Raw genomic sequence first — 25,214 nt, 5'->3', positions numbered from 1 at the left:
CCGACTTTGAGATTGATTTGAAGTCCAAGGCTGTGAAACAAAGAACACATGATCTTTACTGACATTAAGACTTCCTGATACAATCTGTCCCTGAGCAACCAATCATCTATGAATGGAAAAACAATTATACCCAATGTGTGAGAGTGACAACTACTGCCAGAATCTTTGAAAATACCCTCAGTGCTGAAGACAGGCTGAAAGGGAGCACACCGTATTGGGAGTGCTTGTTTATTAGAAAACGAAGAAAACTTTTATGTGAAGGGTGACTAGTGACATGAAAGTGTGCCTTGTAGGTCAAGAGTTGCGAACCAACTTCTAATGAAGGAATTATTGCTGCAAGGTTTACAATTCTAAATTTCTGTTGCTTTACATATTTGTTTAGAGTGCTGAGGTCTAAAATTGGCCTTTTGGGGAATCAGTAAATACTCTCCTTCCCATGCTGCACAGGAAATGGTTCTATTGCTCCTAAATTTGGAAGAGAGGTCACCTCTTGCTCTAGCTATCGATTGTCAGAGGGTCCTGAAGAGGGACAAGGAGGGGGAATGTATAGGAGGAATAGATTTGAAATGGATAGCGTTACCAGATGTTATGGCTTCCAAAACTCATTTGTCTGATGTTATATGCTCCCATGCATCCTGAAAATGGGAGAGGTGGCATCCAAAAGGAGGGAGAAGGGCAAGATGTTGCACTTGTAAGACTTTGTTGGTTGGATAGTTGAGACTCTCAACCAGGGGTTTCCAAACTGTGGTATGCGTACCCTTGGGGGTACACAAGACATCTCTGGGGGGATGAGGAAGAAATTGTGTAATGGTGGATTTATTATATTTTCATAAAACGCTACTCAGATGAAGCTTTAAAACTAGGTGGAAATTTGTTATATAAAATACAGTACTTAATTTGCAATGAACACGGATATACAGAGACACGGATGTACAGAGCCCTCACCTCCAATCACTGTACAGCATGGGTTCAGTTGCTTAGGAAATGTCCAGTCTAACTGAGCTCAGAACTTGGGGGGAGGAGGGGGCGGTTTCATTGTATACGTCCTACTATAACTATATCTGTACATAACAGTGAAATATGGACTGATGGCTAAAGACCGATAGCGTTAAGAAGAAAACACAAAGTATCAGTGATGAGAAGGGTAGGGGTATATGGGAAGCTGGTAGATCTAGAAGAGGGTATGCAATAAGAAAAGTTTGGGAACCTCTGCTCTAGACCAAGCCATCAAAACTAGAACAGGTAGGGGAACCCCACACTGAAATTTGAGAGTCTAATGAGTTCTCGTCCACATTCTCTAAGGGGGGAGATAGCTGTTTGGCTTACAGATTAGATGAGGGCAAGTGTGGTGCTCTATGTGACAGAGGGATCAGTGTCCGAGAGAGTCTTGACACTGAAAAACCCTCAGCCCTAGTTAACAGATGATACTCCAGCTCGGAAGATATTATCAGATCCTTAGGGTATCTAAACTCTTGAAGTACCGATAGTATCAAAGATTGGACTGAGTGGGAACGTGTGGAGGATAGCTTCGGTATCGATGCAGCTGGTACCGAGCACTTGATATGGGATTCCCTCAATACTGTAGGTAGGTGAGCAGTCTTTGGTACCATTGACTTTCTTGTTATCAGTACAGAGTGTTATTCAGTGATGGGCTTGGTCTGTTCAACCCGGTCTCTGCCACTCTGCATACAGGTATTCACACTCAGTACCGAATGTGTCTTAGATAACTGACTCCTCTTCTCCTCTGTGGTACCAGCCTCACTCAGAGCCTTGGGACCAGAGGTTCCATAGCCTTCTTGTGAAACTGTGACCGAGAGCTTCTTGGAGATTTACTCCTTACCTCCTTCTGCTTAGAGGAGGGTGACCAGACAGCAAATGTGAAAAATCGGGACAAGGGGGGGGTGGTAATATGAGCCTATATAAGAAAAAGACCCAAAAACCGGGACTGTCCCTATAAAATCGGGACATCTGGTCACCCTAGCTTAGAGGCAGATATAGATGAGGACTTTGGTTCCGTAGATCAGTTGCTCTTAACTTTTCCAGATTACCTTACACTTTTCAGGAGTCTGATTTTACGTCACTTAAAAACTACTTGCTTACAGAATTAGACATAAAAATACAGAAGCGTCACAGCACACTATTACTGAAAAATTGCTTATGGTCTCATTTTTTACCATATAATTATAAAATACATCAATTGGAATATAAATATTGTACTTACATTTAGTGTATAGTATATACAGCAATATAAACAGGTCACTGTCTATATAAAATTTTAATTTGTACTGACTTTACTAGTGTTTTTTATGTAGCCTGCTGTAAAAGTAGGCAAATATCTCGACGAGTTGATGTACCCCTGGGAAGACGTATGCATACCCCTGATTGAGAACCACCTCTGTAGATGTACTTGCTGCTGTAGTACTGCCTACCTCTCTACCAGTCTGCGGTGACCGATATGTCGATGTAGACAGGGCACTAGCTATACCGGGAAGTCTATGTGGAGGGGATACAAAGATGGACATAAATCTTGCTCCATCATTAGGAGATTAAACTTAATTTCTCTATTTGGGGTGTGGGGGGAGATCTACCCTTGAAGAAAGTGCAGATCTTGCATTTACAGGGCATATGCATATCACCGAGACAGCAGAGGTTCTAGGAGTGTCCATCACTTATCGGAATAGTCTCCTGACAGAGAGGCACCTCTTGAATCCTGAGAACCTTGGCATTCCCGAACAAATAAAAATGTAAGCCTAGAAGGGGAAATCTCTTAACTACATAAATAGCTCTATGAACAAAAAGGTGTTTTTTAAGAAAAGGAAAAACAAAAGGAAAATTGTTCCAACAATTATAATACTGTAAGGTAGAGAAAAAGCTAAATATTAGAGAACAGACACACAGCAGACTATCTTGGGCCAAAGGCAGCTGAGAAGAAACTGAGGATGGTTTGCCTGTGCAGCCCCATATATCCTAGGAAAGGGGCACAAAAGTGTGGGCTGCATGCATGGGCTGAATGAGCACAGCTACAAAAAATCTCCAAAGACACAGGGCGCATGCGCACCTGAAGTGGAACACCCACAGGGCGCTACTTGAAGAAGACTTTGCTCCCAAGTAGAATGCTCAGTGAATGCAGCAAGCCATGTGGTACCTTTTAGGATTTCACAGATCAAGACACTTCAAAAACATACCCTGAAAGCCCTCCATAAAGCTGGTATAGTATGTCAGCATGTCATCTAGTACGGAGACATTCCCACAAGAATACAAAGTCTAATTCATTTAAAACAATATCTGAACAGAGATTACTCCCTCATTGAACCTGTCACTAGATACCTTAAATAACCTTGGAAACTTGCAGACAGATGAACTCCTTGCTCCCTCACCTTAGGTGTGCTGCCCCAATGGAGCTGTAGAAAAAACAGAAATAGAGCACCTCGTATTGTGATTGTTGCCCATAAAAAGTGCACTACTCCCCATATGTAGCCATGTTCTAGATTTAAAAACATACATTTCAACATGAGCCCCTATACCAGAAACTCAGAATTAGATATTATCTTTCTTCAGTCCTATGGTCAACATGGTGGTGCATAAGTAGACACATATCCAAGGTATAAAAATTGTTGGTAGCAACATCTGTAGTTAATATTGCCCAACAATTTCTACAGTAAGCAATTTTTCTAAGTTTTATAAAACTTTGCCAAATTTTAACAATTTGTACTGAAGTTTTCCCATGCTTGTTCTCTAAAAGAAAAAAATAAATTCAGCTGAAGGTAGGAAGTGTCTGCAGAAAAAACAATTCAGAAGGTTCTTCTGACAAAGAGATGTAGTTGGGTGTTCTGTCTAAACCTTATCGCCTTCTCATCCAGAGGAATAGATAGAAACTAATTACCAACTCCTAACATTCCTCTGCTGTCTAGTAAGTAGTTTTGAAAGCCACTTGCAAAACATTGCACTCCCCTCTACTGGTTGGTCCATGTAGAGGATAACAACCTACTACTGTGGCCATTTACTCCATTCAAGAAGTAGAGGTCTGTGGTATAGGTCTAGAAGTTCTGGTTTATAATCTTATTGATGACCCATGCAATGGATCAATATTGTTTCACATGATGTCATTTGTTTTCTCAGGGCTGGTCCACACTAAGCCCCCAGTTCGAACTAAGATATCCAACTTCAGCTACGTGAATAACGTAGCTGAAGTCGAAATATCTTAGTTCGAACTTAAAGGTACTTACTGCGGGTATACACACGGCAGACAGGCTCCCCCGTCGACTCCGCCTACTCCTCTCGCAGAGCAGGATTACCGGCGTCGACGGCGAGCACTTCCGGGATCGATTTATCGCGTCTAGACAAGATGCGATAAATCGATCCCAGATCGATTGCTTGCTGCCACACCAGCGGGTAAATATAGACGCACCCTCAGTTTGCCTTTTTAAAGGGGAACTAGGAAATAACTTTCTTCTGTATTGTTTGTATGTAAAGGTTGAAAAACAAGTACTCAAAAGTTTGGAAATGCCAGAATAAATGTCGCTTGTGCACCATTAATTCAGCCTCCTTATGCAAGTGACTTGTGATGCAGTCTTTAATTACATGACCACACACAATTTGTTCTACAGGACCCCAACTTCACTCGGTGCATCTGGACAGTGAATGAGGCAGAGAGTAACAAGAACAGAAAGGACATTACAGTGTCAGAAGTAGAGCCCCGCGGGGATACAAAATTTGTATCCGCATCCAATCCGTGAGCAGCAAACATGGCCTGCAGGTATAAAGCAGATATCTGCAGATTTGCAGGGCTCTAGTCACAAGAGACTAGGACCCAAGGGAGCTGTGTTCTATTCCTGGCTCTACCACAGACTTTTTAGGTGGCTAAGACTGCCAATGCATTTGCAAAAAGGGGGACAAGTTAAGGTTTCATGGACACTGTTGCTTCTGGCATTTCTTAACTTTTGAATACTAGACTTTACAGTCTTATCATTCGAGGTATTATATACAAAAGCTATCTAGACTCAATAAGAGACATCTCCATGGTATCATATATAGAGATCTTTGTTGATATTTTTGTGGGATGCTAGGTCAAAGAAGTGGGTTTTGTATTTTAGCCCTTCCTCATAAAAGCAGTAATTTGAATATTATGCCTTAGTAGAAATGCTACCTATATAGTCTTACTAGCGTCAGCTGAACTTTCATCCCAGAGTCCACCTATCATAACTGAAGAAGGATGTTTTGTGCAATATACTTGCCTGTATAGAGGCTCTAGGCATGTGCATAAACATTAAATACCTGTTAATACACAAGTGTTGTAAAGCAATTAGGGTTGCTACACAACACACCTGACAAACCCACAGAAGTAAGGAAGTGAAAAGTTAAGGTGCCATGGAGTACTTGCCATTTACTCCTCCAACCACAAGCACACACCTTACCACTATCACAGCTACTGTACACCAGACTAAGCACAACAAGTTTAAATCTGTTCCTCTTTCCCACACACCACTTTATCAAATTATTCACTCCTCACTCTCACGCCATTAGTAGTTGTAGATGTTTGATGTAGTATTTGGCTGTGTTGGGAGAGGGTAGTTTGGTAAAGGCTTGTTTGCAAAAAGTCTGTCATGGAGAGTAATGCAAGGCTGGTATCCCTAGGAGGCAGAGTAATACGTCATTCAGAGTCCTTTACTGTTATAATTCAAGGCATATCTTACTGAAAAAAGTTTACACATTTCAGACTCAGAATAGAAATATTGTCCAACAGCTAATAATTATTCTGGCCTGTAGTATAAATATCCATTAAACAACTACTGTATTAAGTGAATTATATACCAACGATGCACTATACATAAACAGTTACACTGTGGCTGTACTGCAACATTCAATGCAATATGGCAACATTGTTTCTGAAAAAGTGAATTAAGTCCATATGCTAAGCTTCACGTGTACTTTCAAACAGAAGCCATCTGCATTGTGAGCACAACTAAAGTGAACAGTAATCAAAACACACTGAACATAGAGGATCCCAACACAAGACAAAGAGGCTTTGTCTATCATCTTTCAAACTCTGCTTCGTTAGAGATATGCAGAGGAAAATTTTAGCTTCTAATACTGAAATAAGCTTCCTGCAAAAGGATTTTTGTTTTGTTTTATTTTTTGTCACCATACACACACAGAAGCATTGTGGATGCAATTCTACCCTATAACTATGGAATAGTGAAATTTAGTTATACATTAGAGCCATTTCACAGCGACTTAGAATCAGTTTTGAATGCCTTTGAAATTTAAATATTTTGTATCGGTATTGAATATCTACCAACTGCAGACATATACCTAATTTTTAGCATACTAAGTAGACAGCAGGAACAAAATTTCAGAGACCACACTTAATACTAACACTTCTTGCAATTCACCTGTGAAAGATTCAGTGGCTGTCTATGAAACATAACAAAGAGACAGAGTGTGCATTTTTTAAATATAAAGATTCTGCCCTATGATTTGTGTATCTGCATCCTATTAAGATTCAGCTTGATCCAGCCAAAAAGCCAATGTGTTATATGCCTTGCTTGTCATTAAGATGCTGTAAACTCATTGGTAGCGCCCCACTAAATTCAGAGTCCATTTTGGTCAATTTTATGGTCATAGGATTTTAAAAATCATAAATTTCATGATTTCAGCTATTTAAATCTGAAAATTTCACAGTGTTTTAATTGTAGGCGTCCTGACCCAAAAAGGAGTTGGGGGGGGGTCACAACATTATTGTAGGGGGCTTGCAGTACTGCTACCCTTACTTCTGCGCTGCTGACGACAGCGGCGCTGCCTTCAGAGCTGGGCAGCTGGAATGCGGTGTCTGCTGGCTGAGAGCCCATCTCCGAAGGCAGAGCCACCACCAGCAGCAGCGCAGAAGTAAGGATGGCAAGGTATGGTATTGCCACCTTTACTTCTGTGCTGCTGCTGGTGGGGTGCTGCCTTCAGAGCTGGGCGCCTGGCCAACAGCCGCTGCTCTCTGGTCACCCAGCTCTGAAGGCGGCACAGAAGTAAGGGTGGCAATACTGTGACCCCACTAAAATAACCTGCAAATACCCCCAATCTCGCAACTCCCTTTTGAGTAAGGACTCCCAATTTGAGAAACATTGGTCTCCCCAGTGAAATCTGTATAGTATAGGGTAAAAGCACACAAGAGACCAGATTTCACAGGGGGAGACCAGATAGGCTGCGACGTGTTTTTCCTGGCCGTGAATTTGGTAGGGCCCTACTCATTGGGCAGTTTCTAGTCACAATAATCTGAAGCAAATCAGTAAAATAAATAGTTCTGCCATGTGTGCCAGTATGATGGTCATCAAAGTTTCCGGACCTCAAGTTTTCCAGGATATATCATAAGGATTTGTGATATTTCTCCCTGCAAGAGACCTAGGGTTTGCTCATTTATATCTTTGATTTAGTTGACATGTATGCAAAGCCTCCCAGTAACCATGCCCCTTGTTGGCTATGTGTCAAGTGACTCAAAAGTATAAATTAAGATTTCTGTAAGAAGTGCACCCCCAATAGGTGCACAAAATTTCAAGACAATCTGAGTAACTTGTGTTTTTTTAGAGCACTTAGAAAAGCCAAGCTTTACGCAGAAACCTATCCTGAACATTAACTATAACAGAACTGGCATTCGGCTATAATTATTGTTATATAAGAGATGTAGATTTTAACATCCTCTCCAAGATTAATGAAGAGCTAAATATCTTTAGATTTTGTGTCAAACAGATGTTTTATGTGGTATGCAGAAAGCATAAGATACTTAATGAAAAGGGAAGTCCTCTTGTAAACGGGTATAAGATTTAGAATTGATTCCTTATACATACATGACCACTCTCTGCTTCTAGGCACCTCACATGCACAAGAAAACATGTTCCATTGTCCACAAGCAGCTCTTATCACTATAAAAGGTGACATGAGGCAGTCCAAAGCTTTACAATCTTAATTAGCACTGTTCACCATAATGGTGAAGCACGGTTCCATTTTAGAGATTGACATATTTTGCAACTTGCAAGCCAAGAATGGCCTTGCCTATAGCTTGATCTAAAATTAATTGTGAAGTTTGAGGGAAGTCTCTGAAATGCCTACAGAAAGTTAGGCTTTGTTTTTGTTGTGATTGCTGCATCCACTAACAGCTCTGTAGTCAGCAAGAATAGGAAACATAGGGGGTGAAGAGACTGGATGAGGAGCCAGGAAAGTGGGAACTGGAACTGGCTGGGCAAAGAGAACGGGACTAGGTCTAGGGGAAGGGACAAGGCAGATGAGGGGCAAGCTTGGGAAGAGTGGGCAGAAGAGTCTGTGTGCTCATTAGAGCACACTCCCCTCCAGAGCCTTAAATGGAACTCAAGAATCCCAAGTCTTTCAGCAAGTATCACTGAGACCCCCAGCAAAGTGTATCTCATCTTCCTCTAGCGCTGGTCCACAGAGCGAGGAAACTACTGCATTCAGTTACTCTGTTAGATGAAGTGGCTGAGGTCTGTTTGGTCGATCTAAAGACCAACCCTGCTGAAGACTCATGCAAGTGCTAATATGATGCCACCTAGATAGAATTTCTGCTTTTGCAGTTTGCTTTTTTAAAAGTCTAGCAAATTACCCAGAAAAAAACTGAACATTAATTTTTAAAATTCAAGAACTGAAAAGTTAAGACATGCCAGAATGAAGGTGCCTGTGCAACCTTAATTTGTCCCCCTAGCGCATAAGAATTATGATATAATCCAGTTTTTCTACAGGACCTCTCCCAATTCAGTGAACAGGATGGATCTACTCTGAGATGCCGAGCACCCACCCCTGCAACTTAAGTCACTGGAAGCTGTGCTTTGAAACGTATATACTCGATCATAAGCTGGTTCGTTTATAAGCCGACACCCCCCCCCCCCCCAAGATAGATAAGTAAAAATGGAAATTTTTTATGACCCGTTCATAAGCCGACACTATAATTCAGGGGTCAGCAAACTTTAGCTCCCAGGCCATCAGGTTAAGCCACTGGCGGGCCGAAATGGTTTGTTTAATCTCGAGCGTCTGCAGGCATGGAGGTAAACCTAAGTAAACAAAGTGTCCCTGCGCGCCAGCTGCTTACCCTGACAGGCAGGAACAGCAACTGGTAGGGACATTTTTTTGGGGGGGAGAAGCTGGGGGTCAGGGGAGTAGCCCCTGTGACCACTCCCCACATGACCCCATCCCTAGCCCAGGACCCCCACACTCTCCCCATCCCATCCCTTCCCACCCTATCTGGGGAGGGCCAGGGGAGGATGTCTCTGGCATGGCCGCAACCTGCTCGGGGGGAAGAGGGGGGGGCCGAGCGGCACGGCCGCAGCCTGCCAGCCCCGGAGCTGCAGCTGCTTCAGAGGCTGGGGGGAGAGCAGTATGGCCAGAAGTGGAGAGACTCTGGCCCCACCTCTTCCCTTCTGGCTCTGCTGCCTCTCCTTGCGCCCTCTGTTGGGGGGAGGGGCTTTGTCCCACCTCTCCCTCTATACCCGTTCATAAGCCGACCCCCTTCTCTGGTGCTTCCCTTTTTACTAAAAAAATTCGGCTTATGAATGAGTATATACAGTACTCTGAAAAAATCAGATCCTAGGCATCTGAATGGGGCACACAGAATTAGTGGATTCTTTTGACCATAATCTCAGTGCCTCTGCTTCCCATCTGTAAAATGAGAATACTACCACCCCTGCACTCCACATGGACTCAGGTGCTATTGTAATGAGCACCACAGAAAAGCCAATGCAGAAATTAATCATTCCATCTTCAGAGCACAGTTTGAATAGGGTTCAATAAATAAGGCCTAGGGTCACACATTGAACAATGAGAAGATACAAATATTGAATGACCCTTCCATCATCCTGTAGTGGGCACAAAAGGTGTTACACAGAGGTCATTAGGTCAGGAATATGAACAAAGCAGCTAAGAAGGGCACATGAGAAAAATCAGAGCCCTTTCTCCCTCTCAGATAGGCAACAGGAAGCAGAAGCTCCCAGGCTCAGACAATAAGCAAAACCCGGACCTGTGCATAAGCAAGTAAAGTTAATCCTTTGTAAGCATGCCTACACTGCTTACAAGTCTTTGTAACTTAACTACCTCAGCTGAAACAAGCCATTTAGCATTTTTGAACCAAACTAAAGAAAGTCCAATTCTTATTTCCAGTATGTTGGGGCCATGCCAGAGAAGTGTTCCAGACAGAGGTACTTGGGTCTCAAAATAGCATGACACGTTTTATTTTTGTCTTGTTCCCACTCCATTTTTCATGTGGCTATAGGCCAAGTCACACTTGTGCATGCAGCTCTGTTATATATAACAGAAGTTTACAAACAACCATCTTAAAATATAAACCAACCTGCAGCTGATTCCAGGCTGGGCTACTGCTGGACTGAACAAGACATGGATGATAAGGCAGCAGAAGAGACTGGGGAAGAAATGCAAGACATAAGTCAGGAAGGAGTCATGACACTGGGGCAGGGACCAGCAAGGGATGGAGGGGCACATGGGAGTATTATCCAAAATTAATAAGCCCATAAGAGAGGGCTGGAATGAGAGAGTTATACCTGGGTTGGACATGGGCTAGTACAGGAAACTTAGTCATGAAGACTAACTAATGTCTGCAATGGGGAGCCCCGCTTTGGCAGACTTCATAAGGACAGTTAGAGCAAGTCTCACCTCCTGCAGCACTTTGATAAACTGATTTTTTAAGGGGGGGGGGGGAGAGAGAGAGGGAAATAGTCTCAGACTGTTAAAGAGAATTAAAGTTGAAAAAATGTTTCAAGAGACTCCAGCTAAAACTCTAGAGGTATTCTTTACAAGAATTCTATACTTTTAAGAACCAATGTTGAGGATCCATAAGGGACAAATAAGGGATTTGTTCAGCTCCCCTCTGCCATATAACCCTTCATCCATTACTACTCTATGAAACACACACAGCCCACACAACTATCCAACCCTAACTTTGCCCCTTGAAGTCTGGTATCAAGTATAGTATGGAGAGAAATATCTCTCAAGTTTGAATCAGCTCTCAGATTATTTTCTGAGTCACACACTGCATGGCATACATTTAAAAAACTAGATTTAAACTATAAAGCCCATGCAAAGTTCTAGGTACCAAATCAATTAAATTTACAATAAGTTACATGGCAACTTCTGCTGGAATACAGTGAAGTGGGGGAGGAGAAAATTTAATGGTTGCTTTGTTAGAGGGGGGCATCTAAAAGTACATGATTGGTTTAGAAAGAAGCCAGAGTTCAAAGCAAAACCAGGTGGGGATAAGAATTAAAAAATTAATATAAGGCACTAAATTCACACACATTAGTTTTTCCCCTTAGAAACCGTAGGCAACCCTTAAAAGCCAGGAGAAAACCACACAGTTATAGAAATTTCGACTAAGTCCTTCAGGACCAATAATGTATATAGCTTATAGCTTTATTTATAACAATCTTTCCACAACTTCCCCATAAGCCACTCTGGAAACATCTCTATTGACAATTTTACCCCTAGCCTGCAAGTAACTCTTGCTGGTAAACAAAATATAGATTCATCTAACATTAAAACAGCAAGCATATAGTAACTCTACGCATCAGTAGCCTGTGGGACTCAGTCCCACAAGATATTAGAGGCCAAAAGGATAACAGGATTAGACACTTATATGGACAGTGAGAAAAGCCAGTTACATTATATAGGATTTAAAGAGCCACCCAAATGAATAGGAGGGATATAAACCCTTCTGCCTCAGAGTATAAGACAGCCTCTTACTGATGGACCTTAAGAAGTTTCTTCCTCTGGGCTGTTAATTCTGTACCATGCCATTTTGGGTCTTCTACCTTCTCTACAGCATCTGGTATTGCCCTCTATCAGAGAGTGGATTACAAAACTAGATGAACCACTAGCATGAACCTGTAAGACAATTCCTATGTTCCTTATTAACTTGTTTGCTCTGCTTAATCCTGCCTCTCCCTGTAAAGGTTAATAAGTCTGTTAAATTTAGAAAATTGTTCTCTATTTCCTATGTCAAGTGGAAAAAGATCAGCCCTTGCAACATCCTAGTTCATAAACTCATAAATTACTAGAGACTGAAACAGCTTTCCCACTGATCTAGCAAAATCGGTCTTAAAGTAGCTCTTCCTGTTTCACACTTACTGTGCATCTTAATCTTTGTGTGTTATCACAGATGCATTTGGATTTTAGAGATTATTAACTGCACAACATTTCTGCAGCAAGCAAATCATGTATGCATGGTCCCCCTTTCATTAACTTATGTTGGGTATCCTTTACTGAATTATCAATCCCATCCCTATTCCTTCAGGAGTTTCGAATACCTTTCACGCAGCAGAAGTCAAGTTTCAGGTCTGTATTTTCCTGGTTTCCCCCTAGGACGTAAGAGCCGAACACTCTCCAAGTCTCTTGTGGTGCCTAGAGCATAATGAACTAGGATTCCAGTAAAGGCTTTCCTGTTTCCTTTGCTATTTTCTTCAGTATTCTAGGATTTAGTGTATCTGGGCATGATGCCCAGTTGACTTTTTTTTATAGTTCTAATTGCTTTATTAGCTGCTTTATTACCTACACCCGCTGGTGTAATCAACCACATTTTATTTCCTCCTGTCTCCCCTTGGAAATTCTTCGCCTAGTGTCTTCTAATGTCTGCTTCTTTCAAAAATACTACAGACTTTATTCAAGTTGATCATTAATATATTTTGAATTCGCATCCAGTTCTTCAGCTTCTAGTCTTGCCATTTCCTTCTCTTGAGAAAGCTACTATTTTGACAACTACAACAACAGCATTCATGGCTGCTATGAATAATAGCTACACAGTTGCTACTACAGTTGGTATGCCTGGCCCCTCCCTCCTCTGAACAGATATTTCTTGAGTAATCTGTGGTGCAGACAGCTGATGCCAAAAGACAAAATGCTGCAGATTTAAATCATCAGGTGTTATACTTTTTAAAGTAATAATGAAGACTGTTTAAGGAAAGGGGAAGAGGGATCTCTCTACTCAAAACTGGATACAAAAAAAAAAAAATCAGCTCAAGAAGTGAAGGGATCAGAAGCATAGTGAACCATGATAGCAGCTGTACTGCTCATCTCACATCCGCTCCTATAGCCTGTTTGGATTTGAGTGGCAAGTGCTGCTACTATGTGTAAATGAGTCCTTTAAAACCCCATCTAACAAAGTCTTTCTTCAAAGACAATTGAGTTTTAGCATTTTCTCAATCTTCCCATCATCCTTCCTGATATTGTAGATATCTAATAATCTCGTTTCTAGGTTGTTTTCCTAGTGCCTAGGGGGAGGGGCGAAAGATTTTATGAAACAAACTGCAATTCACCTTATAAGCCTATTTGCTCAAAATAAGATATACATTAAACCAAAACAAGGAGCTTACAATTAAGTAACACCGCCACTGCACATTGCCTATATACCAAGTGGTGCAAAGGAGTTAGAATGCAGCTCAAGATTTTCTGTCTGAAAAGAAAACTGCAGATTGCTCCATCCAAATTCTTAAACACTGCAATCAAGACAGGAGACAAAAGTAGGGCAGCCAGCTGAAAAGTACCTGGGAGTGCTATCGGGCATCACCAAATCCCAGCTGGCAAAAACAACCACTTAGTACAACGGTTCTCAAACTGTGGGTCAGGACCCCAAAGTGGGTCACAACTATTTTAATGGGTCGACACGGCTGGCTTAGACTTGCTGGGACTTGGGTTACAGCCCCTGGCTTGGGGCTGTAGCCCTTAAGCCTCGGCTTTGTTCCCCCCCTCGCCCGGACTGGGCTCGGGTTTTGGTTCCCCCCACCTGGAGCAGGCTCAGGCTTCAGTCGTCCGTCCCCCCCACCTGAGGTCATGTAATAATTTTTGTTGTCAGAAGGGGGTCACGGTGCAATGAAGTTTGAGAACCCCTGTCCTAGAAGCTACCAGCCACCAGCATAAATTATAGTAGACAGAGGGTCATTCTAACTTCATCCTGGCACCAAACCAACCCCCAGCAGCTCTGGGAGACGATACAAAGGTGGTATACAATCACCTTGGCCCTCCACCCTTCTCTCCCATGCCAGGATAGAGGCCTATTTGTTTTAATAGCATAACCCAAATCATCTTTGCCATTTTCAAGTGTCCAACTCCAACAGATAAGGTTACTCCTAAATTATGCACATGGGGATACATGAAACATGGGACTTAAGTTATCATTGAGGCTACCATGATTGTGACATCAAAAAATCTCTCACCTGGAGTATCAAACTCCATGTTTTACTCTTCTGCTCCAATAGGCCAAGTTTCATTCAATAGCATATTTAATCTGCAATACTCCAAATAAATAAGTTTTTAGCATTTTGAAATGAGCACAAGTGCTCTCTCCTTCTTGCTACTTGAGTATTCTGGACAATGTTTACATTAACTTTAGAAAAATTGTTTACATTACTTCAACATATTCAACTGCTAGTTTCCCATCACATCCCTCAAGTACAGGCATGTTGAGTCAAATTCAGTCTAGTCACGCATTTGCACTATTGAGTAGCAACTTTCATATTTACTGTGATTAGAATGGAAGAACCACCTACTGAATTCACCTGTAAAGAACAAAACAGATTTTTCAGCCAGCTTTAAAAAAAAAAAAAAAAATCAGGTGATATTTGCCTACCTTCCAGAAGCTCCCCCCCCTTAACAATTCATATCTACATCAAGTAGCCCTGCTTATCTCTCCAGTCACCAACAACTACCTATTCTTTCCATTTAGGCTTCTAGACAGTTCTAGAACTCTGTTTTCTAATAGGCACCAGAACCTGAGTACTCTCATAATTTCCCTTTTTACTTTAGATCAATTTTCATTTACAGATTCAGATTAAACCTTGATGTTTCTAGCATCAGGAGATTTTCAGAACATATTGTGGTTTTACCAGTTCAAAATGACAGAAGACCAAAAAAAAGCAAGCACAGATCCAGGGGAAAAAAATCCTGCTTAATTTCAACCCTCCTCCCTCCCCCCCCCCACCCCCAAGGGAATGGGAATTCACAACTATACCTTAGTAAGGCACTTTGAACCTTATTAATAATTAAAACTCATCACTATGCATAAGTAGTATTTCAGAGCATTTCTTATAACACCCCCCACCCAGTTCACACTACCCTCATTGAATCTGATTTAATTCAATATACTCCACATTGTCAACTTCCTTCCCCTTTCAGTTTTTTCTTGTCTCATTTATATTTCAAATACAGGATACAGTGACTGCTTCACATATTCTCTCCTTTCTTTTTGTCTTCTATTATACTTTCTGTATTGCAGAATCTCAAAATCTGGCATTATTCCTTTCCTTGTTGGTTGATGTACATATTTAGTATAGAAAGCAGATCGAAAACAGATTGCCAACACTTACTGTCAGTCTTATTTCCTCTAATTAATGTAATCTATTCTGTGTCTGGTTAATTAGTCTCATTACTATCACTATGGACTTCACATTCTTTTAAATATTTGTATATCAGCACTCATTTAATATAGTCCAAGTCTTTCGTGGTTTCCAGTTTATTCTGTTATTAACTGACTCTAAAGTATCTCCAACCTCTGTCCTTGATGAATCCAGATATTCCCCCAGTTTCTTTCAGATCTCTTATGAGCTGCCAAATTGTCATAATCTTGGCACTGTAGTACAATTGCTGAAAGCTACTTTGTTACTTTTCTGTGCAGGATAAACCTCAAAGTTCCCCTCATCAGATGTCCTTTTGCTTCAATATTGTCCAAGATGAGAAGTCATTTAAAAATTCTTCCTCCTCTATTTACAGAAAATGCAACAGGCTAGTGTGGATATAAATTCATTTTATTCACTCTAATCTTTATGAGTTTATCCTTTTGTGACCAGATAATGGGAAAATTTGTATATCATGCATTCATGCTCAGAACCACTTCCTGCCAACAAAGAATCATACACTTCTCACATAAAACTCACTGATTATTTTAAGTAAGTTTACTGCTAAAACACTGATATTTCACTTGAGCCCTAGTCAAGTTTTTAGTTTGTTATTTTCATCTCAAAGTAGAGAACAATATGTTACACTGTATCCTCTTGTCCAGAATGCCTCATACACAGAAAAATAGTTTTCACAATGGAAGGAAGTTTCTCATCTTTTCTGCATTTCATACAATAGTTCCATATTATGCTCTAAAGTCTTGCATCATACATACCAGATTTGTCTTACATGTTCTATAACTTCACAGAAATTTGCTTCTCATCACTAGAGGCACAGTTCCCTACATGCCACCTCACTCTTGTATCTAGCCAACTGACAGCACCTCTGCTCTCCGGTCTCTTCAGAGCACATGAAACAAAGGACACTGCTAGGAAGTGAACTGTTCATGTCCACAGTCACAGAATTCACACGTTCAAGTTATTTGGAGGTGGGGAGCAGTAGCGAAGAGACATAGAATGTGAAGAACCTGACAGGACTGCAGCAGTGGAGAAAGGATTCAACCTTATTTCCCCATTGTTGCACCTTAGGAAGAAAAACGACACAGGTGGTGAATGAGAAACCGCAAGAAGGAGAGGCGTTTTCCCCCCCAGAAGGAAAAGAGGGCAATGAACAGAATGAGAAAGATATGTGGGACAGAATTAATTTTAGAGCTATGAAAGAAATGAAGAAAGAGAGAGAAAGGAAATGAGCAAGATTTACTAACCCATAAGTTATTTGCACTTAAATTATACTATATTTCCCTAACAGATAGACAAAAGCTTTAAGCTTGAAGGAAACATAATTCAAACTGCTCTATAACAGCATTTGATGTGTCATACGTGAAGTTGTCTTGTTTGCTACTTACTTTACTATTAGAGTGGGGGTGGGAGACACATTTTGGTCTTTTCTGCTAGGACTAGTAATAGTGACAAAAGGTAATAGATACTTGCTCCTCCCTTACCTGTCCAATATACAGGATGCCACCAAATACAATTGTCCCTCAGGAGATCTGCAATCTATTTTGAGATCTGCCACCAATTTCTTCTATCTAAAGCAAGTCACAGTCTCTGTGAGTTAGTTACTTTAACTGTCTCCATGGAGATAATGAAGCTTACCCACCATTGTAAAGAAATCTGAACCTACAGATTTTCTTTAAAAAAAAAATTCATCAAGTTTGTCAAGTCTGTTAAATGGTGTATGATCCAATGATCAGATTGTTGACTGAGGACTATAGTTTGGGATGAGGCTATTGACCTTTTCATAATTTTCTTTAAAAATCCTTTTGTTTAACTTTACAAAAAAAGCAGGACCGGAGGGGTTGGGTGTCATGGCAAGGAGAGTCTGTTTTTTGGTACAGTAGTAAGACTGCCTTTATTGTTGTATGGAAACATCTGCTTATCCAGTGATCTCAAGCTATATCTCCTATTAATTAGTTGCAAGAATACTAAAGTATCAATTGTGTGACACTCCATTAATAGAGAATATCATGTTTGACAGTACAGAGCTAACATAACCAATAAAAAACTAATATAGAAGACCAAAAAGCTTTTGACTTTACTCCCCAGTGTCTGGATTTAGGTGATCTTTAGACTCTACATCATTAGCCTTCTGCATTAGCTATTTAAAGATGCAAAGCTGTGTCCTGAGTCACATAATGCCCCATGCATGTGACACCTTCATTATTAGGCTCCCAATTTTAAACACTCAGAAGCCACAGTAAGTTTTTATGTATCTGGCTACATTAAATTCCTTGACAGCATGTAGTTATAACAGCATATCACCTGCAGAGTATGACACTTGGCAAATGTTGCCATTTGGCAGTTTTACCATCTCAAGAGCACACAAAAAACCTTTTCAATCTCAACAAAAACCAAACATTTGCTTAAACTGTTTTTGAGGTACCAGAACTCAAAATATTAAAAGCATATAATTGCTTTTATTACCATAGTACATCCAATATGCACGCTTCTTAAGAACAGATCTTGTTGGGAAGGTACAACAGCCCAAATCATAATGAGAAATATTGGGACTTAATGGACACCTCTACTGCTTAATACATTGCATCACTGATCAATGGGACACAGACTACCTCAGGCACTCATGATCAGCTATGCAGTCACCTTTCCTTATCTGGAGAAAGGTTTAATGCAGACATTAGACCCCAGTAGTCTCACGTTTTAAACAATCGTCACAGTTACACAATGGGGGAGGGATGGGAAGGTGAGACGTGTACATAACACACATAGCCCCTGAAGACCTCAAAGCCATGAAAAGCGAAATAGTTTTCGCCCACCCGGCTGCTGCAGCAGCAGGACAGATCAGGGACAATATGCATGCAGACATGCAAACTTTTATGGCTCTGCCCAGCCCCAGTGATCATGTCTCAGCTTTCCTCCTCCTCCGTATAATCAGATTAATACCGCACGGGTTCCGCTCCACAAGCCGCTATCACGGATTCAGACACAGGGCACTGCAGCACTGCAAGCCGGCGGCGCTTCCCCGACTTCCCCAGCTCGCTCTCTGGCTCAGACACTAACACCCGTGCTTTCGAGGCGGGGGAGGGAGGCTGCACCGGCTGCGGCTAGCGAGCCTCCTTCACCCCCTCCCCTTTACAGCAGCCGCTTCTCTGCTGCTGCCTGACACTCACCGCGGCTCCGCGAACCGCATCCGTCACCAGCAACGGCGGCGAAGCCAGCGGACTGGCAGAAGAGCCCGAGCCGATCCCGCCACCGCGCTGCCCTGCGCCACGGCCGGTCACGGTAACTGCTGCGAGCCAGCAGCCCCACGGCGAGCGGCGCAGCCCGGCCACGAGAACGGCCCCGGCAGCTCCATGACGCCCGGAGCTCCCCGCCAGCCCGGCACGGGGCGCCGCACACCCGCTGTCACCCGCGGCGTCGCGTCCCGCGGGGACCCCCGAGAGGCGCCCCCCACGCAGGAGGGGGATGGATGCCCCGGTCCCCGGCTGCCTGGGCGGTCAGGGGGCTGCGGAGGGGGCGGGCGCTGGGGGAGCCCGGCGCAGGGAGGGAGGCCGGGGAGCCCCGCACTTACCGAGTGGTTGACCCCCCACATGAGGACGCTGAGCAGCGGGTCGCTGGCCCGGAACAGCTTCACTTTTTGCGCCACGAAGTGCTTCTTCTTGGTCTTGGTCTTACTCGCCATAACGGACACGATGTTGCCGGGGGCCGCCATGGCGCAGCCGAGGGGAGGGGGCGGCTCAGCGCCCCGGGCCCGAGCGGAGGAGAGGCGGCTGGCGCTACACGGGGGTGGCGGGCTGCCTGCCGCGGGATGCCAGGCGCATCCTGGCCTGGCCGCCTGCGCCGCTCGCTGAAAGGGCCCCGCCTCCTCCCCGGGGCTTCCTCCGCCTGCCGCGCTCTGCGTCAGGCCGCCCCGCCCCTGGGCGGGAAGGGCTCAGGGGACAGCGTGAGATTCGGCTCCCTCGTTACCAATACGCATGCCCGAGACAGCCAAGCATGCGCACTGGCAGCAACGAAGCCTCTCCGCCTTCACTGTGCTCTCAGGGTCCGCTGCCCGAGCAGAGCGGGGCGGAGGCGGTAACATCGAGTTAAGCGGGCGGCGGAGGGAAAACCCCGTTTAATAAAAGGAGGAAGGGAAAGGCTGGGGAACGGCAGCTGCCTTCCCTGGGCGGAGCGGGGCCCGCTGTCTCCATGTCACGGGGGGCGTGTGTGGAGCCAGCCCGTCACCCAGCCTGGTGAAAACTTGCCCCGCCACCTGCCTGAGCTCGGCGAGCCCGCGGAGCGCGAGCTGTCACCGCACCGCGCTCCCCAGCGCCTCCACCCGCCTGGTGGCCTCTAGAGCGGGCATCGAACCGGGCGAGCGGTACAGCGGCCACCCGCTGCCCTGAGACACGTGGGCGTGACACACCCGGGCTGCTCGCACCCAGCCCCAGGCTTTCGGGCACGGTGCGCTGCCCTTACTGGCCGTCAGCCCCATGGGGCTTCTTTACCCTGAAGATCCATCAGCTCTCTGGTGCCTAGTCTAAAGATCCTTCCTGTGGAAATGTCAGTTTGCCTCGGCCGTGTTAAAAAATAGTATTTCCCTGTAATATATATTCTATATTGCTGACGGATGATCATTACCTCAATACTGGTGGTCTGTGTCTCTTCCAGGACACTAATATTGGTGCACCTGTCTTCCCATTTGATCCTCAGAATCTTACGAAGGCAGCATTGATGGTGCCTCTCAAGGACGTTCAAGTGGTGTCTATAGGTTGTCCGTCAGCAATTCCACTGGACTGGTCACGTTGTCCAGATGCCAGACCATCGCCTCCCACAACACGTCCTTTTCTCTCAGTTGAAAGAAGGGTACCATAACGTGGGTGGACAACAGAAGCGTTCTAAGGACTTACTGAAGGACAACCTAAAAAAGTAATATTGACATTGACACTTGGGAGACATTTGCCCAGGATCGCTTAAAATAGAGTGAAGTCCTTCGTGATGGTCCCCTGCATTTTGAACTTGCTCGCTGACAAGCTGAAGAGGACAAGAGGCGCAGAAGGAAGGAGAGACTGGCTTCCAGTCATGGTCAACAATCTGCTGAGCCTGAAAAGATTTGCCCTCATTGCAATAGAACTTGTGGTTCAAGGATTGGCCTTATTAGCCACCTGAGGATGCATAACTCCCCTGGAAGATGATCATACTCGGTAATGAGTGATCGCCCATCATCATATTCTATAATATTCCATTTTGAAATATTATGAAATATTCCATTTTATAATATTTCCATTTGGAAATCACCCATGGCCTAAGCAGCAAGAAAATACCAGGTTACAAAATACTTCATAACCATGCCCGCGCATCCACACATACACACTGCCATTGACAAACTGGCATCTTCACAAGGCACTTCCTTCTGTCTCAGACTGTGACTGCTAAGGAAACACTATCTACATCCCACACATCTCCCTCACTAATTACAACTTTAGCAAGTGTTCACGTTCCACATACTTGTACAGGTTAAGCATGCACTGTTAATGTATTTATGGTGGAGGTATCCACCACCTTCTGAACTGCACATATTGATCTGGAATGTTGCAGATCTCACTTTGTTCATGGGCTGATCACTGAGCAAAAAGACCAGATTTACATGGAAGCTCAAATCTAGAGGAATTTGCATACACAACCACCAATTGTTGAGACTCTCACCCTCTCCAATTCCCTTTAACTTTCATCTTTTATATGAAAGTTTAACTAAGATGAAAGCCAGATAACTCAGTGGTGCTTATTCTCCATCCCACTTGCATCCAAACAGGTGTTAGACTTTATTCTGTGTTCTAATCTTTGCAGTTTCTGGTAGAAGAGAGGGTGCGATGGAAGGAGGAAGAGCAAGGGCTTCACAGCTCATTCTCCACAGTTCTTTCTTAAATTATAAAGTTATGTAGGAGCATGTGGAGAGGTGTTCTAACTATTTCCTTTTTGTTCCTAAAACAAGATTCACCAAAAAAACCACCAAAAAACAGGTGCCTGAAGTTGCTATTGCAGACACGGAAGCTGCTGTGTGTTCAGCACTTTTGGGAAAAAAAGCAGATCACTTACTTAGGTGCCTAAAAATAAAGTTAGAGCCAGTTTTTAAAAGAGCTCAGCACACAGCGGCTATTCTGTACTCTGTAGGTTCTGATACTACACTCATCACTGTAGTATACGAGACATGGTCTACACTACGAAGTTTGGTCAGTGTAAGTCATCTCATGTCAAACCTATTTGTCCATGAGTCTACGCTCATATTTATCTCTGGCCAACAGAAGCACCCAGTTTACGCAACCTAACTGCCTCCCTGAACAGCAATCAGGCATGGTTGAGTGATAGAGGTTGACACAGTGCAAGTGTAGACACTGTGTGACCTATGTCAACCCTTATGAAGAGCTCTGTGTGGCTCGAAAGCTTGTCTCTCTCACCAACAGAAGTTGGTCCAATAAAAGATATTGTGCCACTCAAATTATCTCTCTCTGTCACCCTAACACACCTCCCACAATGCCTGACAGTGACTGTTCTGATCACAATTGTGAACTCCACTGCCTAAGGGTCACGGAGACTGGAAGCCCCCACCCTTAAAACACCCCACAAGCTCACCTAGCAACTCTCTCTTCTTATGCACAGCTGCCCAGCTGACCATGCTGGCTCCATGTACTAGATGCACTCCTGCCTGGAGTAGACAAGAGATACTGGATCTCCTGGACCTACAGCGGGAAGAGGCTGTCCAGGCACAGCTATGGACCAGTTGTAGAAATGTGGACATCAACGAAAAGATTCCACAGGGGATGCAGGCGAAGGGGTATGACAGGGATCAGCAGTAGTACTGCATGAAAGCAAAGGGACTACAGCAGGCATATCACAAGGCCAGGGAGGCCAACTCTCATTCTGGTGCTGAGCCATAGACCTGCCACTTTTACAACAAGCTGTATGCCATACTTGGTTGAGACCCCACCAGCACCCCACAGATCACCATGCATACCTTAGAGGAGCCCGAGACAGAGAGGCATGCCGTGAACAACAAGAAGGAGGAGAGATGTGGCATGGAGGAACCAATTGAGACTGCACTGCAGTCTAGCCTGTCCTTCCTGCCAAACCCAATGAAGGGGAACCTCGGATAAACCCGTGCATGCATTTTCCTTTACAATGTTTACATGTGAAGATGGCACCTGGCCTATCCCCAAGTTAACAAGACTCAGGTATCAACTTTTAATTGTTTTATTTGTATGAGAAGAGGTGGTGGTACCATAAACAGAGGTAGAGTTGTTATCTGCTTTTCATTTCCCTATAGGGTTAGGCAGGGGGTAGAGAGAAAGCAGAGTAGTCTGTTTATCGTATCCAGGGATGTCCCTTGTATCCTACTGAGAGATTTTGATGAAATTTTCCTGGAGATACTCTGTAGTCTTCTCCCAAAGGTTCCTAAGGTTGGATGCCTTATTTCTTCCTCTGTGATAGGACACTTCCCAACAACGCTCCACAATGAGGTTGGCCAACTTGTCTGGCACCATTGCATGAAACAGGTTAGCAGCATACGAGCCCAGGCATCTTGGGGACACCAGCAGCAGCTGTGGTCTCTGTACCTTTGTTATCCTCAGGAGTGAGTTATCGGCTAAAATCACCATTGCCTGTGGAAAACAGTGCCAGTATTCATACCTTATACTCATACCCATGGAAATAGGGACTGAAATTTTATTGTTTTATGCAACTGAAAATCTAATGCCCTCTTCCTCTCCTACCCCCGCTGCCTCTTGCAGGCCTTACTCACTATATCTGTGCCTGGAAAGCTGTGCAGATTCACTCCAAAGCTGAAGCATCAATAAACATGTCTTACATTTTTTTAATAGGAATAAAGGAAGGCCATTTTTAAACGTATCTTTCACTTTCCATTGTGGCTGTAAATCCAATCATACATCTGTCTGTTTTATCTGTAGCAACTGCCCCTTCACACCCACAGAATCCCTGATCCTGAGGAGGAGGAGAAAGAAGCCCACTAGGGAGGATATGTTCAGCGAGATCCTGCAGGCAGTGTTGCATCAGATTGCATACAAAGATCCTGGTGGTCCAACATGGCAGATGGCATGAAGCGGGACAGAAGAAAATGGAGAAAGACCCAGGACTCCCACCATGAGAGGAAGATGCATCAGGACATAATGGGACTTGTCAGGCAGCAAACACAGATGCTGCAGACTCTAGTTGACCTGCAGATCCAGCAATCATGGTCTTACCACCTTTGCGGTCCCTGGAGAACTCCATGGTGGCAGCTCCCTACATCCCCCAACATTCTACATGGACTCCTGGGCATCCTTACCTCTACCACACCAAGCTGAAGTGCATGTGTAGCAAAAATGGACCACATTCATTGAAATGGACAGAAATATTTGCTGCCTTTCTAATTTTAAAGTTCCATTGCATTAATTTATGTTCAAAGTTTATATTGTACTTTTTCATTTGCACATTTTTTTTTGGTTTTGTTTAGCTTTGTTTTTTTTTTCACTGCTTTTGTCACTCAATAAAATTCTATTCTTTAAAAGTATTTTAATCTTTATTAGTTCACCACACATGCTGCAGAATGTACAGCAATACTTAAAGCAATCAGTTGCAAGTGTACAGCACCACAGAACTCAGAGATTCAAGAAAACACCTCATATGTGTAAATGTACAACAAGCACTGCATAATTCATAGGTTTATTAAAAACAGTCTTATATGTATAAAATGTACACCAAGCACTAAACAGTTATTAACAGCACCCAAATCTTCAGGGCCAGAGCACAGTCCAGAACAGCACATTAATGTGGCTGACCGTTAAAGTGCTTTTTAAAGCCTCTCTCAACTACTTAGCTACACATTGAGGTCTTGTAATCACCTTTGTCTGGCTGTACAAATGCAGCAGACAGCTGCTCTATCTCTACCCTCCACCCAGGAGCAACTTTTTTCCCTTTTGCCTCACAGATACTATGCAGGACAGAGCAGGCAGTTATAACCCTTTGGATATTTTTCTCACTGAGATCTAATATGGTGAATAAACACCACCAACCTCCCTTCATTCTACCAAAAGCACATTTATCTGTCTTTCTGCACCTGTTGAGCTGGTAGTTGAGTCAGTCCTTAGTGCTGTCAATGTGGTCAGCATATGGCTTCTTGAGCCAGGGGAACAAGAGATAGGCAGGAGCTCCAGGATCATTATTGGTATTTCAACATCGCCAATGATAATCTGCTGGTTGGGAAAGAATGTCCCTGCATGCAGTTTTTTGAACAGTCCTGTGTTCTTAAAGATGCAAGCATCATGCACTTTCCCTGACCAGCCCACACTGATATCGGTGAAGCATCCCCAGTGATCCGCCAATGCTTGCATAACCATAAAAAAGTAGCCCTTTCTGTTGGTGTACTCTGTGGCAAGGAGGGCTGGTTCTAAAATAGGGATATGAGTGCTAACACCCCACTGCAGCTTAGGAACCCCATTCCTGCAAATCCATCCACTATGTCCTCATTGCCAGGAGTCACAGTCCTGTATACCAGGACATAATTAATGGCCCTAAACACTTGCATGACAACGCCCCTCCCCGCCCATGGGCTTTCCAATTCCAAAATGATTTCCCACTGACAGGTAGGAATTCAGCATTGCAAGCTACCAGAGCGTGATCCCCACTCACTGCTCAGTTGTCAATACAGCTCTCATTCTAGTGTCCCTGCACACGAGGGCTGAGGTGAGCTCAGCACACAGATCCAAAAATCTGGCCTTTTGCATCTGAAAGTTCTGCAACCACTGTTCATTGTCCCAAACCTGCATGATGATGTGATCCCAC

General features: G+C 43.6%; 1 protein-coding gene and 1 long non-coding RNA gene across 8 annotated transcripts in view; one reads left to right on the top strand and one right to left on the bottom strand.

Moving 5' to 3' along the window:
• PIP4K2A (phosphatidylinositol-5-phosphate 4-kinase type 2 alpha) overlaps positions 1-19,268 on the bottom strand; it is a 202,361-nt gene extending 183,093 nt beyond the window's left edge. Inside the window, exons 1-3 of one of the 7 annotated variants that reach the window (XM_008162824.4) lie at positions 18,973-19,268; positions 10,337-10,405; positions 3,378-3,401 (exon numbers count right to left, since the gene is read on the bottom strand). In XM_008162824.4, coding sequence (XP_008161046.1) covers positions 3,378-3,401; positions 10,337-10,405; positions 18,973-19,113 — 234 coding nt within the window. In that variant the 5' untranslated portion in view covers positions 19,114-19,268. Of the gene's footprint in view, positions 1-3,327; positions 3,348-3,377; positions 3,402-10,336; positions 10,406-18,972 lie in introns of those variants that run through there. The other 6 variants (XM_005302774.5, XM_008162825.4, XM_005302775.5 and 3 more) reach the window with 6 other exon arrangements.
• Positions 19,269-22,478: 3,210 nt separating this feature from the next.
• On the top strand, positions 22,479-23,940 carry LOC122172851 (uncharacterized). Its single transcript, XR_006173406.2, has 2 exons — positions 22,479-22,609; positions 23,342-23,940. It is a non-coding gene; the product is annotated as an uncharacterized LOC122172851 (long non-coding RNA).
• Positions 23,941-25,214: the final 1,274 nt, after the last annotated feature.

Source organism: Chrysemys picta, chromosome 2 (assembly GCF_011386835.1).
Source record: "Chrysemys picta bellii isolate R12L10 chromosome 2, ASM1138683v2, whole genome shotgun sequence".
Taxonomy (NCBI): Eukaryota; Metazoa; Chordata; order Testudines; family Emydidae; genus Chrysemys; species Chrysemys picta.
This window is presented reverse-complemented; position numbering and strand designations above follow the sequence as displayed.